This window comes from Rhinolophus sinicus, chromosome 4, assembly GCF_057876585.1.
Source record: "Rhinolophus sinicus isolate RSI-liver-muscle chromosome 4, RSI-T2T, whole genome shotgun sequence".
Classification (NCBI taxonomy): domain Eukaryota; kingdom Metazoa; phylum Chordata; class Mammalia; order Chiroptera; family Rhinolophidae; genus Rhinolophus; species Rhinolophus sinicus.
The window spans coordinates 69,532,501-69,549,870 of NC_142504.1; the positions used below are offsets into that span (position 1 = coordinate 69,532,501).

The window sequence follows — 17,370 nt, forward strand, 5'->3', positions numbered from 1 at the left end:
TTCTTGCTTGGTAATCTTTCTTCATGAGGCGATAAAGCATTCTAAAATAGATCATTTTAATATTGATGATTTGGAAACGCAGTATTCATTAAAGTTTTAAATAGGATAACTTTTTAAAAATGTAATACAAATGAGTCATGCTGTGGTACAATATTTACATTCCCTCGACCTTCTCTTTTTTTTTCTTAATAAGAGTTTTTTTTAAGTCTTACAAGATGCCCAAACATCTCCAAATTTCCATTAGCTGGTTCACTCTGTAAGCACAAAAATTACATTAGGGAGTTGGGCTTGGGGCACTTTGGACTTCCTACCTTAAATCAATGGAACATTTTTTGATCTGGATGTTTCTTTTTCTCTCCCTTTTTTTGAGGACACATGGTGCATGTTAATTAAACACTTAAAAATAACTTTTTATTTGGAAGTAATTTCAAACTTGCAAAAAGAATAAAAAAGAATATGTGCATATCCTTTATCCAGCTTCCTCTAGTGTTAATGCTTGCCCCATTTGTGATTAAACACTTTAAAATGAATACTAATGCCTTTTTTTAAAAAAAAAATCATCACCCAGATTTTCTGGAATAACTGAATACCAATTTATCTTTAGTGACCATTTAGTCTTTATTCTAGTGTTATTTCTACGTAGCAGCCAGTTGATGTTGTGGAAAAATACTACTTCCTCTAGCCTAGGACACGTCCATCCCACCTAAACATTTAAATTCTCAAACCTTCTTAACCAGACATGGATTGATTTGAAGAAGGTGTTTAATGAATTTGAGAAGAGAGTGATAGAAACAGGACCAAATAAAGAGTTTAGCTTCTTAACATATAAGATCCTGAGCATAAGGTGAAAACAGTTGCTTTTGTCATCTCATTGTGTATTGAAATACATAATATTATTTCATTCATCCCTGAAAGGGAACAGTAGGGTGTATGATAAGCAGCCTTAATATTGTCGTTAAAAACAAGAAGCCCCATTTTATGCTCAACCAATAAGGAGCACTGTAACATGTTTCTGTGTAATATTATAATTGTGGGTTTATGGTTTTCTCTGTTCTGTGTGTAATCACTGGAGTACATGCTTGCACATAAATTTATTTCAGGTGTCAGAGACAAGGGAGCCAAAATCAAAGAGTTGGCCATATCTACCAATGAGAGTGCTGTGAGCACGCTAAAGAACGTTGTGGGACTGAGTCAGAAGCTGTTGAACACATCGACGGACCTGTCCAGGGTCAATGCCACGTTGCGAGAAACAAATGAACTTCTACGGGACTCTACAATGACCAGTATGTTACGGTCTGCCTTCCCATTAGGAAAGCCTGCATCATGTGACTGATTTTGAGCTTGCCAAGTGTACAATGGTGCCTTGTTCACAAACAGCATTCCTAAAAAAATTAAAATGCACTAACATCTGAATTTGCATTTATAAAGAAAGAGAAGGGCCTTTGGTGGTGCATATTGCTGGTGCATTTTTCATATATGTACCAAAATTTCAAGGATTTGTTTGATTCTTGGGCTATTCTGTTTTATCCAGTGCGTTAGTCATGAGGAGTTAAATTCTCTTGTGTCCTTGTCCCTCACCCTGCCAACTTTCTTGTCACCTTGTATTTGTTAGCTCTGTTAGCTGGAAGAAAAGTTAAAGATGTGGAAACACAAGCCAACCTTTTATTTGATCGGTTGAAGCCTTTGAAGATATTAGAAGAGAACCTAAGCAGAAACCTGTCAGAAATTAAACTGCTGATCAGCCAGGCCCGGAAACAAGCAGCTTCTGTGAGTGTGGGGCCTTGTGGTTCTCAGCAACACCCCGTCTTTCCCCCTCGCTGAGGCTCTCAGGAACCCCGAGTCCCAGAGAATTCACGTAGAAATGGCTTTCTGGTCACCCTGAGTCCCTAAGAACTTCTACTGACCAGCTTTCAATAATCCCAGATTCCTCACAGCCTTATATTCAGTACATTTAAAGCCTTAAATATATTTAATGAGTCTCATTTTTTGTTTTTATTCAACATGTTTCAAAATGTTGTTAGCAAAGAGATCTCCATGTCTTTATGGAGATTTGTAATTGTAGCCTAGATTTATAGATTCGTAACTATTAGCTGATGGTTTAGAACACCTTGTCTAAGTGTTAACATCACTCTGTTTCATTGGTGACATATGGTGTTATATCCATCATTTTGTCACGGTGGTTTTAATAATCCAGAACTCTTCATAATGTTTGTGTAGTAAGGGCCTCATGCTCTAGGAGTCTAACATAATAGTCTGTACATGTACAAATGCTGCACAAATCCAATACATAGAACACTTGACACCTGAAAAAAACAAACTTGAGAAAATGTTTTCTAGCCATCCATAGTATATGGCATCAGTTGTGCCCTACAGGAGAGGCATTTCAGGGAAATACTGAGACTTTTGAGAGACTATGCAGTTGTCATGCTATTGTGGACAGAGGACAAATGTGACCTGTGGTCTAATATTGATCACCAAAAGCTTCCTAGCCTAGATAAAGGCGTTCTGAGCTCTTTAACACCCACCCCTCCAGTGACCTCACTATTAGAAAAGGGCTGTAGGTTTACATGAGCTCTGGCTGCCATCTGTTTTAGTTCAGTCACTAAAAAAAAATGTAAGTCCAACGGGTGGTTCCAAATGCTCTGATGGATACAAACTCATCATCTTGAAGGTGAATATAAGATTATGTGCAAATAATTACTTAGAGAAATATATAGTAAGTTCAATAATGCTCTCTAAATATTTGCTGAAAGAATAAATAGATTACCCCTCCATTTATTTGACAAGTAATCATCAAATGTCCTCTCTGTGTCAGATGTAAAGGTTCCAAGGCGATTTGGATAAGTCCTTGTCTTTAAGGAATTAAATTTCACATGAGGGAAACAGTTTCCTACATAAAATGCTCTGTTAAAACCCTAAGACTGACTTTTCCATATTTAATTACTTTACCAAATAAAATAATTTTCATCATGATCTCATTTCTCACTTTAGGCTACCCAAAGCATTATGTATTATCAAGAGAGGAAACCTGCCTAACAATGAAAATCCGTCATGGAATAGTACTTTTGAATTCCTGGCATGCTGCCAACATGTGTCACTAAATGATTGGGACACTTTCCTTTTCCTTCTACAGATTAAAGTTGCTGTGTCTGCAGACAGAGATTGTATCCGAGCCTACCAGCCTCAGATTTCTTCTACTAACTACAACACCTTAACACTAAATGTCAAAACAAGCGAACCCGATAACCTTCTCTTCTACCTCGGTAGCAGCACCAGCGTGAGTATAGACCCACAGAAAGCAACAATGAGTCTTTTATGAACGAGTGTATTTTCTGAATTAGCACTTTTTGATAAAAAAGAAAAAAAATAGGGCCTTGGTGAAATCACTAATTCTTTTAAGGGAACTAACCTTTTGCCAAACTGGTAGTGTTTGATTAAAAATAAAGAAATTATGAAGTTGAATACATGGTGTGAAAGAAAGTGACATTTAGGAAGGAAAGGTGCCTCCCTTTGCTGTTTTAATTGCAAGCTCTGTAGCTTCGATGAATTTAACGTAATACCTTCTGTGATGTCTGAAACCATTGAGTTTAGCTTTGGGTCTGTAAAGTCCTTTGGGTCTGTAAAGTCCCTCTTGTGGTTGTTACCGGGAGTGGAGGCATGCACCCTAAGGCGTATCACAGTTGTCAAGCTTCACCCAGGCTCTACGACCCAAATTCCCAATGGAAGGCCGTTGATACCTTTCGCTGTGCCAGTGGAAATGGGTCAGAACCCTCGGGTGTGTTAGGGCAGAAAATATTGACAAGCACAGACGTTAACTGAGTGCCTTCTTGGACGCTAAGGTGCAGTGCAAAACACATGCAATCCCTGATGTGGGATTTCATGGCTCCTGTCTTATTGCGTATTTTACATTACTTTATTTATTGTCTTCTAGACTGAGGAAAGGCTCAAGTGAAACGCCTCTCCTCATGGTCCCTGTAGTCTGCTGGTGACGCCAACAAGTTTTCCTGGGGCCCTTTCAGGGAAACGTTGTGAAGAATCGGGCAGGGCGGAGGTGGTGGAGCGCTAATGGCCAGGGCTGCCCATTGTCCCCCGTACTCTGACTCATGCTCCAGCTCTAGGGAGGGGAACATTTAAAGATAAAATATGATAGTTTTTTTGGGTTTTGTTATTTGTTTGTTTGTTTATTTTTAAGAATAGAGAAAATGCTGTAGGATTTTCAAAAGTGTTTTAGTAGTCATGCAAGCAGTCTGGCATGGAAATTCATGCCAACTCATGCCCCTGCTCCCCAGTCTGATTTCCTGGCAGTGGAGATGCGACGAGGGAAAGTGGCCTTCCTCTGGGATATGGGCTCCGGCTCAGCACGGTTGGAATTTCCAGATTTCCCAATTGATGACAACACATGGCACAGTATCTATGTAACCAGGTAGTAGAGAAAGTTCTCCTGAAGCATCTCTCTTTTTGAAATTGTATCTTATAAGTAATTACATGTTTGTAACATCATATAATAAATAACCTTTGAAACTTCTGGGAAGTCAAATTATAGTGAAAGAATGCCTGGTTTAGATTAACTGTAGCAATAAGGTTTTCTTTTTTTTTCCTTATTATGGAAGAAATACACTTTTTTCCCCAAAACCAATAATAAAGGAAGAAAAAAGTTAAAAGTTTATGTTACCTTTAGAATGTTAGGTCTAAGTCTGAGGCAGCCCAGTAAAACATTTTCGGCGTAGTAAATGGGAGTAAACGCAGCATGGTAGAAATTCCGTGTGGCTCGCAGTGGAAAGCAAGTAGAAGACAACCAAGACAAGAGTACAAGTGGGGAACACGTTTTCTTAAAATTCTGGCACAAAGCAAAGTTCTTCCTTTTAAAGCCCTCTCTAGACATAGCTAGTTTAAGCAGCGATAGGTATATCTTCTTTTTACTTTTCCATAATGTTATGGTTTGTTGTTGTTGATAGTATGTTGTTAGAAATTTTGTCTTTTGCTTTATGTATAAAAATAGGACAATCTTAAAGCCAGTGCACAGTTTCAAATATAGTTTAATTCATGATCCATAACTGTTTTTACATGATGAGATGTGTGTTGTAGAAGAACACACATTACTCTACAAGATTTTGGAGAGTAAATTGGGGGTTGCGTGGACAAGACTAGAGGCGGGAAGACCAGTTGGGGGCTGTTGCAGTGGACACGGGGAGAAGGAGATGGAGGCTGTGTATGGAACAGATGTGCGTATTGGACTGACTTGCGATTGTGAAAGTATTCTTTTTGCAATTCTTCGTGACCCTTAGATTTGGAAACATTGGTTCATTGACTGTAAAGGAAATGAGCACAACGCAAAAGCCACCACCAAAGACAAGTAAATCCCCAGGAGCAGCTAATGTGCTGGATATAAACAACTCAACACTAATGTTTGTTGGAGGGCTTGGAGGACAGATCAAGGTAACATCATGAACAGTTGTCTGCATACAACTGATTGGCTGATTTTACTTCTATGTAAATTTAATACATGCATTTATAAAATGTTATATGTCAAATACATTTCAATTAAAAAATTAATATGATTGGGGACAGCCAGTTAGCTCAGTTGGTTAGAGCACGGTGCTCTTAACAAGGTTACCGGTTTGATCCCCGCATGGGCCACTGTGAGCTGCGCCCTCCACAGCTAGATTGAAACAACTACCTGACTTGGAGCTGATGGGTCCTGGAAAAACACATTAAAAAAAAAATTAATGTGATTAAATTGTTGAATATATTCTAGGCAGATGAGGATTTTTTTGCTTAATGACAGTTCATTTACAGAGTTAAGTTGGTTTTGTAGGGTGAAGGATCATGCTTAATGAGTAGTATAAATGGAAAAGAAGTCACTGGTTCATTTCTCAGGGAATTCAGTATTCCACATTCATTTCTGTAAAGTTCCTTTATCTCTAGTCTAACTCTAGTGGTAGACTAATAACTAATTAGTGTTTAGTGAAAGAGCCCATCATATTTATTTTGCTGTATCATTCATCCCTTCACTGACTAACGTTGAGTTACGTGACTTGTTCAGTGCTCTCACATGAGAGTGAAGGTCTCAGTGCCAGCCAGGCCCTCACCACTGACCATTCTCTGGTCCTCTGTTTCTCATCTGTAACAGATGCTTTTCTCTAGCAAACCTAGTAACTAAGATGACCTAAGATCCTGTCCAGTTCTCACTCATTCTAGGATTCCGCTTCATGATTGGAAGGGAATCCGATGATTACAAATTGGCCATTTTGGGGGATGTTGTTTTCTCAAAATTTGGATCTTTAGATTTGAGATTTCAGGGAGGAGTTTTGTGCATTTAGAGATTTATTCCTTTTGCTCAAATACATGTGGGTTATGTTTGTTTGTTTGTTTACATTAGAAGTCTCCTGCTGTGAAGGTTACACATTTCAAAGGCTGCATGGGAGAGGCCTTCTTGAATGGACAGTCAATTGGTCTTTGGAATTATATTGAAAGAGAGGGCAAGTGCCATGGCTGCTTTGGCAGGTAATATGCCCTCACGATTTAACACATTGTGAGTTATTCTGTTAACATCTGGGAACTGCTAAAAGAATTTACATGCACATCAAGGATGGATAGAGTTTGTGGTGCTATTCTTCTATTGCAAAGGATATGATTTAGATCATTTACTAATCGAAGCATGGGTACCATTTTTAACCCTTAAAAAGAAGTACTCTTATTGTTGTGTCTTGTACTGTGTGCTTTGATCATGGATCATAAAATTGAGAAGCATCAGACATCAGCTCAAACTATTTTCTGTCTCAAAGAGCCATAATTAAGTCTTGGGTAAATCACTGTACATTTTTATTTTGAAAATACCTCCAAAGATGACAATTTTTGTTTGTGCTGCCAATTTTTATAGATAAGTTCTTTCCTATTCCTAAATTCTATAATTCTAGAAGTCTAATGCATTTGGAAATGGAGAACAACTACCTAACATCTTTTTGCGTATATTGATATAATAGAAGGCATGTAATAACTTAATCTCACTAAGCTCAACACCCCCTTTATTATTTTCTAATGAAATAACTGGTACCTCATAAATATACAAGAACTGTTTTCTAGCTCTTTAGCAATTAAGACAACAGATTCCCTTTGCCATTAGAGAAATGTAACATCTGATAATAATTTCTCTCATATAATGGGCTGCTCTGTCTGGATAGATATGTATAATTAATGGTGAGTTGTGACAAGCTAGAAGCAACTCGCATTATGTTTGGAAACTCGTGAGTTTTCATTTTGTCATTGTTGGATCTGGTATCTCATATGACGCCTAGCTTGGGATTTTGTAGTTTAAGCCTTTAATTAGCTACTTCCACTTCCTCAGCTTGCTTAAAAACTTCTGACCAGAACCTTGGTTATTGGAGTCTTAGGACTGAAAAATGTATTGGATTTGGCACCTAAATTGCCCAGCCTCCTGGCCCAGCTCTCCTACCACATCTCTCTCAGTGACTTGGGGTAGTAAGTCACTACAGCTCACAGAGAGAGTCTGATTTCTTCTTCCAGAAAAGGAAAACAATAATCATACTTGTCTGACCTCCCTCCCAAAATGATGGTGATGAACACATAACATGATGTATGTGAAAATACTTTACAAATGTGAATGTTTACCAGTGTTCATCTCTGATCTTCCTGCAGTGACAGTCTGGTGCTTTCTAGGTACATGCCCCAGGATTATTTTCTTGACACTAAACATGTGAAAGACCAAGGTTTTTTAATTAGCAACTATGATCAAAATGATATGACCTTGTGAGGTAATGACACCTGCTCTAGACCCTCAGGTGCACGAGCACACACATTGAGGCTCTCCTTCATCACTTTTTCCTCACGTTGTTTCTCTAGTATGGAAGGAAGTCTTCCTAGCAGTTTAGTAATTCTAACATGAAAAATGCTCCAACCCCTGGACTTTGTCCCCGACACTGACCCCAGATCATTAATTTTACTTGTAGACAGAAAAATCTTAACTGAAATTGAATAGTTCTAATATGGAAAATGACCCCCTATTTTAGCTGTTACAACATCTCTGATTGTCATCCGTCATTTTCATACCGAGTTACTTTAAAACCACTGACCTCAAACTGCAGAAATGAGTGAATTTAATGATTGCTGGCTCTTCTCCTTTTTGGAATGAGGAAGTCAATTTCCTTTGTGGCCATGGGTTTTGTTCCTCCCACCAGATTGCCACGCACCCTGGACCAGTGACTGAAAGACGTTTGCTACTGAGAGGAAGGATTAGCAGTGCTGCCATCCTCCTGATGTTAATCCTGGAGCTGGCTTTTTTGGTAAAGAGCCGGCTACCCAGCGTTAAGGCCAAATTGACTCATTAGCACAATCAAACTAAGGTTTGATTAAACATATTTTTCTGGGTGCTGAACAAATCAGCTGGCTACTCTTGAATTGTAATGACCAACATTTCCAAAAATAGGATTTTTTAAAGAATACTCATTTGACTCCAAACTCTTTTTAAAAAGGAGCATTCTGGAGTTGCTTATGTTCCATAGAACCTAATTTGGCAAGTGCTAAATAGACACAAACTGGTGCTTTATAAAGGATTTATCTGTCCTTATTTTAGGTAACCACCCCTACCTATTAAAAACTAGCTCAAATTGCTAATAAACTAATTCTAGTAACTGAATCCATTTTCACAGACCAGTGATTTGAATTCATTGCTCCTTTTACCTGTGTGTGTAATTTGCCGTTATTAAATTGTTGGTGTGGTCCATTGATGTCCTTTAAATTAATTTTTTTTTTGTCTCAATATGAGCGTTTACCTTTAATTTATATTACCAAGTAAACTCACAGAAATGTTTGTTTTTTTATTCCTCTGAATATATTCACACTTCTTTACATGGTATCAGCATATGTTTATAATTATGAACCATCTCTTCAATTCTTAAAGGATATTTAAAAATAAACCATTGAGTCTCCCAGTTCTCATCTAAACATAAAAGAAAACCTTTTACTTAATTCACAGGCTTTTGTTCTGGTATTAGTTATGAGTGTCTATTGTGATAGAGCACTGGCTGTGCAGCTGACCTTTGTGACAGGTCTGTCATCTGTGTTACGGGCCCTCTGCTAGGCACCGGTGATGTCAACATTAGTCACATGAGTTTGTCTCCTCTGATGTCCATGGGCTAGGGAAAACTGACTATATGGAAACATTAACAAGTGCTCTGTGCAGTGGCAGGTGGGGCAGCAGTAGCGAAGCAGCATCCTGGGGCCCAGGCCATACTCACTCGCTCACATCACAGGAGTACAGTGCACATTATCCCATCACATGAGTGAGAGCTTGGATTCGAGAAGTCTAGTGACTCCTCCAGGCTGACAGGGTTGAGGTCTGGGGAGGGAGGGCATCTTCTCTGACTGCAGGACTCCCACCTATAACTGCTGGATGCTGGAACAGAACTACCCATGAAGTGCTGTAGTGGACCCTTCTTTCATCTGTCCTGTTCTTTTACCGAGGCCAGGCCCAGAGCTGCCTTCCTGTGGCCCACCTGGGAGACAGGCACCTGGCTGACTAGAGAGGCATGTGGGTCTCGTGGTCACAGAACAGAAGCCACATGGGAGAACAAGCCCCAGAAATGTGTCATTGACTTCAGTAGAATCACACTGAGTCATCATTTAATTTGAATGCATCCCTTTATGTGGCTGCTTCACTTGGGCAGGCCCCGCTGAAGCAGAGAAGCCAGAATCAAGGATTCCACATTCTTGAGAACAGAGAACACATGCTTTCTGAGGAAGGGGAGGGAGTGACCAGTGGAACAAGACAGGCTTCTGGAGATTTATTTGAAACCTGGTCTCACCATTTTCTTGAGTGTGTCCTTGGACAAGGAACTTAATCTTTGAGGCTCAGCTTTTAAAATGGGGATCCACCAAGGACCTCTGAACACAAGAGAATAATTAGAGCTAAAATGGAGTGAACATTTCCCATGTGCCAGGAATTGTGTACATGAATTAAATCATATGCTCGTATAGCTCTCCCAAAGAGGTTTTATTCTTATCCCTATTTTATAGATGAAGGGAATGAAGCACAGAAAGGTTAGGTAGCTTTTCTGAGTTCACACAGCTAGTAAATTGGAAAACTGGGATTTGAACCCCAGCAGTCTGGTTCTAAAGTCTGTGTCCTTGGAGCAGTGGTCACCCAAGAAGTAGAGCAATGAAACATGCTTCTAGGAAGCTATGAGTTTAAAAATTAAAGAATTGAGAATTAAGCCATAGTTTAAGTGCATTTCCTTTAAGTTGTACTTCCTCAAAGAGAAAGGAAGACATAAATTTTTAGAAAAAGCTGGACTGGGAGTAGTTATAAGTGAAATCTCAGGTTTCACAAAAGCCCTGCTATTTTTTGTTTTGCTTTGTTAATGGAAACAAGTTCTCTGTTTGGTTATTCTGCTCTGTTTGGAGATGTGGCACTGAGTTAGGTGCTACACCTTCAACTGGGAAAAATTCAAATTCATATCCCAAAACACCCTAATCCAAGTTGCTCTCTCAAGCTCTATGAGAGTCCAGAAAAGTAGTTTTTAAACCTAATAACGATATGTTCCAGATAAACTTAATTTATAATTTAATGGTGTATCAAATCAGCCTTTTGAGGCATGGGGAAGTCCAGAAATCACACCAATCTGACAAGTGTGGTCTATATTATATAACTCTGTTGTAAGCTCGTCTGCCGAGTTTTGAGGTTTTGTCAATTTTTTTTTTTTTTTTTTTTTTGAAAATAGTCCTTCTAGTACAATGGTATGTATTTATTTTTCATCGTTAATTCCAGTTTAGCTGATATATTAGTTACAACCAACAGAGGGTGATAAATGGCAATATAAAAATTCTTATGAAAGCAATGGGATTAAGAAAGAACAGTACCATTAAAGGAAGTTAAACAAAAATCTAGTTGATAAATAGCTATATTTATAGTACTTATCCATCCTTTGGAGAAATTTCTTTTCACTACTGTGAACACTGCCTACATTACCTTTTTTTACTTAGAAAGCAACTGGGCATTTGTCTCGCATGATCTCATAACAAATATATTTTAAGGTGTTATCAAATTATGGAAATAATAGCTCTACCATGATTTTTGTGAGGGAGAACGTGGTAAATGTATAATTTGTTGTCTTTAATTACCTTCCTGAGAATGGATTGTCATCTGCTCTGCTTTGCAGCCCCCAGAATGAAGACTCTTCCTTCCATTTTGATGGGAGTGGGTATTCTGTTGTGGAGAAGACGCTCCGGGCCACCGTGACACACATAATTATGCTTTTTAGTAGCTTTTCACCTAATGGGCTTCTTCTCTACCTTGCTTCAAATGGCACCGTAAGAATCTTTATGGGGCTTGGACCCCACTGTGTATATACAGTTAGATTGCTCTGAGGATATTTATGTTTAATATGTATTTTCTGAGCATACATTAATATTATTATACAGAGGGTGCCAAAAAATGTATACACATTTTAAGAAAGGAAAAAACTGTATTAAAATTGTAATACTCAATACATACCGATAACAATAGATGAATACAAGTCATGTTTGACTTCTGCAATTACAAGAGATGCTCAAAGTGGTTACCATCAGTGTAATTTTAATACAGTTTTTTCCTTTCTTAAAATGTATGTAAATTTTTTGGTACCGTCTGTATACATACGTATGCCATACTATGTCCCCATTTTAAATAATTTCTTTATTATATTAATACAACTTTATTGAAGAACCTTTGGAAGAGCCTGAGGTAGAAAATAGCTTTTCCATCATTATAGGTATCAATCAAACATTTGCCATTAAATTTTGAGTTTAAACAATATGTGTTGTTCTGTGTTCACTCTGACCACTGCGGCCCTGTGTGAAATCCATCCACAAGAAGTTCATGTCCCCATTTTTTTATCTCATGTACTGGTGATTTCTCTCAATCATCTACTTTAGTTTTTTAGAACTGATCTATTTGTCAGTCTCAATGAAAAAGATAGAAAGAGTTCACTTCTCTTACTGAATTGTAATTTTGATAACAATGAGTTTATCTTATATCTGTGTAATATTCTAGAAAGCCTCTGTGAACTCTTAATTTCATAGCATAGACGTCTGGCTATTGGGCCAGGTCCAGCTTCTTAGTTTGACTTTAGAAGGTTTCTGCCATCCCTGACTTAAAGGGAAAGGAAATCTTGTGATAACGATGTAACTACTTTCTCTTCTTTACAGAAAGACTTTTTATCCATCGAGCTGGTCCATGGCAGAGTTAAAGTTACAGTTGACTTGGGCTCAGGGCCTCTTGCCCTTGCTACAGACCGACGTTATAACAATGGAACCTGGTACAAAATCGCTTTCCAGCGAAACCGGAAGCAAGGTAAATGCACTGCTGCATGGATGGGATATTGTTCTATATCAGAGGAATAGAAATCTTTCCAAAACCAGCAACCTTATTTACATTAGCTTTCTGGGTATTCTTGAATTCTATTCTAACCAAAATCCATTGTTTTCTTTGGAATACTAAGCACCAGGACTCACATTTTGCTGGAGGAATATTATAATTCTATGTGTGTATGCTTTCCAAATGTATTATTTAACATTAAATGCTGGTTTGGAATCAAGAACCAAATCAATTCTGTTTGCTTCCAGAAACAAATTGCCATCATATAGCGATGCATATTCTGGATTTATTGACTTTTGTATGGAGGATTTTCAGTTAATAGTCAAGAATATTCACTGGTCAAATTTGCAGAATGTAAATAAACTTTGTTAGCAGAAGTTTGTGTTTCACTTTAACGTAAGAAGTCATTTTCATTTTCTTACCTATTCCTTTCAATCTCTTTAGGACTCCTAGCAGTTATTGATGCATATAACACTACTTATAAGGAAACCAAACAAGGTGAAACCCCAGGAGCGTCTTCTGACCTCAATCGTCCTGATAAGGAGCCAATTTATGTGGGTGGAATACCTAGGTCAAGAGTTGTAAGGTACGGAATTTTCATGTCCCTAATTACCAACTATATTAGTTTCCTAGTAAAAAGGTACCATAAACTGGGTGGCTTAAACAACAGAAATGTGTTCTCTCACCATTCTGGTGGCTGTAAGTCCAAAATCAAGTGCAGTTGCTTTCTCCTGAGGGCTTTGAAAAAGAATCTGTTTCATACCTCTCAACTTCTGGTAACTTCAGGCTTCCTTCCTCATGTAGATGACATTCTCTCTGTGTCCACACCTTGTCTTCCCTCTGTGTGTGTGTCTCTCTGTGTTCAAAATTTCCCTTTTACTAAGAATGCCAGTCTTACTGGATTAGGACCTCCCTAATGATTTCATCTTAACTTAATTACATCTGTGAAGACCCTATTTCCAAATAAGGTCACATTTGTAGTACTAAGGGTTAGGACTTCAGTATGTTTGGAGGAGGATACAATTTCACCCATAATAATCTACTTTGAGTCAAAGCCATATTAATTGGGAAGTGAAGAAAATTTTTGCAGTAAAATTAATGTTTTTATGTTTATTGCTTTTAGAACATCTAGAAATTGTTATTGTGTAATATTTGGAGACCTCACTTTCCACCACAACTCATTCTCCTCTCTAGACATTTTAGAAAGGTAAAATCTCTTTCTAGGCAAAAATTCATGCTTTCTGCAGACTTGCCTGCATTCTACCTTTATGTGATTAAAATGAATAATATATGTGAAAGTTGAAAGACCAGCATCAGTAAGTTGGATGAAAGATGGCAGAGAAGATGGGTAATAAAATCCTTTTATAATACTGATTCATGTTTAACTTTGTGATTTTAGTAATTTACATACAGTTTTTGTGATTCATTGTCCTCAGTTTTATAATTTTCGATTGGAAAAATTAAGCTTTAATTTTTTTCTTTTAGTCATATTTAAAAGGCCAGCAGTTAAGGCAAGATAGCTTCCAGGGAGTGGGAACATCCAATATCCAAAGTGAGTCACCCAGCCCAGTTGTTTTCAAATGTATATTTGTAGCATTACCCCGCCTTCAGGCTGAGGTCTTATCTAGAATTCTAATATGTGGCACAGAAGTGACGCCACTCCAGTTGCTATGGGTTAAACAATCCAGAATCCACTTTCCCTTGACCTCCATTCTCTTTGCCAGAAATATCTGAAAGTTCCAAGGAACCTGGTTTACAACCTCAGTCATGCCTCTGGTCTTGAAAATGAATACACTTAAATTTCTGGGAGTTGGTCTTACCCCTCTGTCAAGACATAGCCAGGACTGGAAGCCTGTCTCCCAATCCCTGATTCCAGATACCGTGTTTCCCCGAAAATAAGATCTAGCCAGACAATCAGCTCTAATGCATCTTTGTCTTATAATTGGCCTGTGTTTTGGTATGTTTAAATTGTAATGACTATAATAATTTCCCATAAAATATTAAACATTTTTATCCAGGTAATCATCTAAGTCATCAAATACACTAAATTTGATGCCTCTCTTTAGTCCTAAGAACAGCGTTTGTTTGACCTGAAGTTCTCACCATCAATACCCTTCTTAGGAGGAGGCCTTGCTTCAGAATGACACATGGAAACAGAGCTTCCTTATTCATAGGTCCGTTTTTATGGCTTCTTTCAAAAATGGAATTCTAATCCCTGTTGCTCTCATGTCCTTCCCTACAGGAAAGGTGTCACCAGCAAAAGCTATGTGGGCTGTATCAAAAACCTAGAAATATCCAGATCAACCTTTGATTTACTCAGAAATTCCTATGGAGTGAGAAAAGGCTGTATACTGGAGGTAGGAAGCATTTTATTAATATTGGAATGAGTTTCTATACATGCCCACTGATTTATCCACACAATAAAGTAAGACAATCTAAACCGTTGGCGCGAGTAGGAAAGAGATGATGGGAGAAGCTGGCAGTGACCCGTGGGAGGGTCAGCACACAGGTGGGCCTGACACTGCTTTTTCCTCTCCTTTGTGACCAGCCCATCCGAAGTGTTAGCTTCTTGAAAGGCAGCTACATTGAACTACCACCCAAGTCTTTGTCACCAGAATCAGAATTGTTGGCGACATTTGCCACCACGAACAGCAGTGGCATCATCCTGGCTGCCCTGGGCAAGCATGGTGACCAGGAGGGTCGTCGGCAGAGCCATAGGGTGAGTAGCTCAAACACTAGAGAGCCACAGCTCAGGAAGGAAATGGCTTCGGGGAAAAAGTGGACGGGAAGTGACCTCTTCATACACATTTATTGCTTATGGACATGCATTTTTAGTAAGTAAAAGTGGCTATTGCTGAATGTCTTTCACTTAACGAATCAGCGATTTCTGTGTATCTTTCTTCTCAGTAGCCATGTTCCTTGTCTGGCTACTGAGAAGAAAGATACTTGCTGTCTATGTCTAATTCTTTTTAAATTCATTCAGATAGTATATACTGAATTTTCTTCCACATGTTACGGTTGTTACTCTTCATTCTAAGGCTAAAACAGTCAGCCCTCAAATTCTATAGTTTTTGTAGTATACTGCTCCAGGAAGCAGGATTTTCTTTTCCTATTATTATAGGTTTGAAAGGAGCAGAAACAGAAATGTGGGCTCTGATAAGCACAGTAGAACAGCAGTAGGAGAAGAGAGAAAAGTTGATGGTTTTCCATGTTTATATTCCATTTCAGTAGCATAGGTGATATTTACCCTGTCCTCTGCTCAATCTTGTTATATCACGTAATTTGAAGAAACTTCACAAAATGCTAATATATTATCTTAATGAAGCAAAGGCAAGGCAGCTGCATTTGGTAGAGTATTATCCTCACTGTGCAAGATACTTCACAGACATTGCTATGTAATTGTCACAACTACTGTGCAGGGTGAATGCGGCTTCCTGTATTTTGCTGAGGAAGAATGGGTGCAGAGAGGCCAATTAACCTGCCCAACTTCACACAGCTGTTATGTATCAGAGCTAGGACTGAAACACCAGTCTGCAGACCCCCAAATACCTCACCAACCACTTGGTGAAGGGTTAACAACGACAGATGAGTTTATGGACTCCACCAATCTTACTTTTTTTCATTTGAAGTACAATTCACATAGCATAAAAGTAACCAATTTAAAGTGAACAATTTAGTAACATTTAGAGCTTTCACAATATTGTGAGGCCACCTCTTCTATGTACTTCTAAAACATTTTCATTACCCGAAATAAAAGCCTAGGCCGTTCAGCAGCAGCTTTCCGTTTTACCCTCTCCCTGCCCCTGGGAATCACCAACCTTCTTTCTGTCTGTGAATGAATTTATCTAGTCCGTATATTTCATGTAAATGGACTCACACTAGACATGATCTTTAGTCTTTTACTCAGCGTGTATTCCAGGTTCATCCACTTTGTAGCATGCATCAGTACTTCCTTTTATGGCTGAATAATATTCCACTGTATGTACATAGTGTAATTTGTTTATATTAGTTCATTGATGAACACTTGGGGTTGCTGCTACCTTTCGGCTATTATGAACATAATGAATGCTATGAATATACACTTACAGATATTTTTTGAGTATTTGTTTTCATTTCTTTTGTGTATATACCTAGGAGTGGAATTGCTGGGTCATATACTAATTGTATATTAACTTTTTGAGGAACCATCAACTGTTTTCCTTCACCCATCTTAACAGGACCACTTGCAAATCAGAGGTTGCCACTAAGTCAGCAAAAAGGAATGCTGTCACCTAATGCTAGCAAGAGTATTGTGAAACACATTCCAGTTCTGCTGGTAGACCTCTTTTCAGTACTGCCCCAAAAGTTTTAAGGGCTTTAAACATTTTCAAACTCTAATTCTTTAATCCCACTTTTGCAAACATTAGAAAGAATTTCACAGGCAGAAAAAGTTAAATGTTCATTATATATGATCATAAAAATTGTATATGAACTTCCTAAATTTTTAATAATAAAGAAGTGGATCCCACAATGAGATATCACCTCATACCTGTCAGAATGGCTGTCATCCAAAAGACAAGAAATAAAAAGTGTTGGAGAGGCTGTTGAGAAAAGGGAACCCTTCTGCACTCTTGGTGGGGGTTTAAATTGGTGTAGCCTCTATGGAAAATAGTATGAAGGTTTCTGAAAAAAATTAAAAATAGAACTACAGTATGATCCAGCAATTCTACTCCTGGGTATATTTCTGAAGGAAATAAAACCACTATCTGGAAGAGATATCTGTACCCCCATGTTCCTTGCAGCATTATTTGTAACAGCCAAGACATGGAAACAACCTAAGTGTCCATCAATAGATGAATGGATAAAGAAAATTGTATGTATATGTTATATTATATTACATTATATTATATTAACCCGGTCTTATAGTAAAATAAGACCGGGTCTTATATTAATTTTTGCTCCAAAAGATGCATTAGAGCTGATTGTCTGGCTAGGTCTTATTTTCGGGGAAACACGGTATA

General features: G+C 38.2%; 1 protein-coding gene across 1 annotated transcript in view; it reads left to right on the forward strand.

The window, feature by feature from the left end:
* The window catches only part of LAMA1 (laminin subunit alpha 1), a 160,862-nt gene that overhangs the window by 128,801 nt on the left and 14,691 nt on the right, over window positions 1–17,370 (forward strand). Inside the window, exons 43-53 of the mRNA XM_019755789.3 lie at window positions 1,101–1,283; window positions 1,613–1,767; window positions 3,134–3,277; window positions 4,290–4,423; window positions 5,286–5,436; window positions 6,380–6,504; window positions 11,175–11,325; window positions 12,202–12,346; window positions 12,815–12,956; window positions 14,613–14,727; window positions 14,919–15,089. Coding sequence (XP_019611348.3) covers window positions 1,101–1,283; window positions 1,613–1,767; window positions 3,134–3,277; window positions 4,290–4,423; window positions 5,286–5,436; window positions 6,380–6,504; window positions 11,175–11,325; window positions 12,202–12,346; window positions 12,815–12,956; window positions 14,613–14,727; window positions 14,919–15,089 — 1,616 coding nt within the window. The remainder of the gene's footprint in view (window positions 1–1,100; window positions 1,284–1,612; window positions 1,768–3,133; window positions 3,278–4,289; window positions 4,424–5,285; window positions 5,437–6,379; window positions 6,505–11,174; window positions 11,326–12,201; window positions 12,347–12,814; window positions 12,957–14,612; window positions 14,728–14,918; window positions 15,090–17,370) is intronic.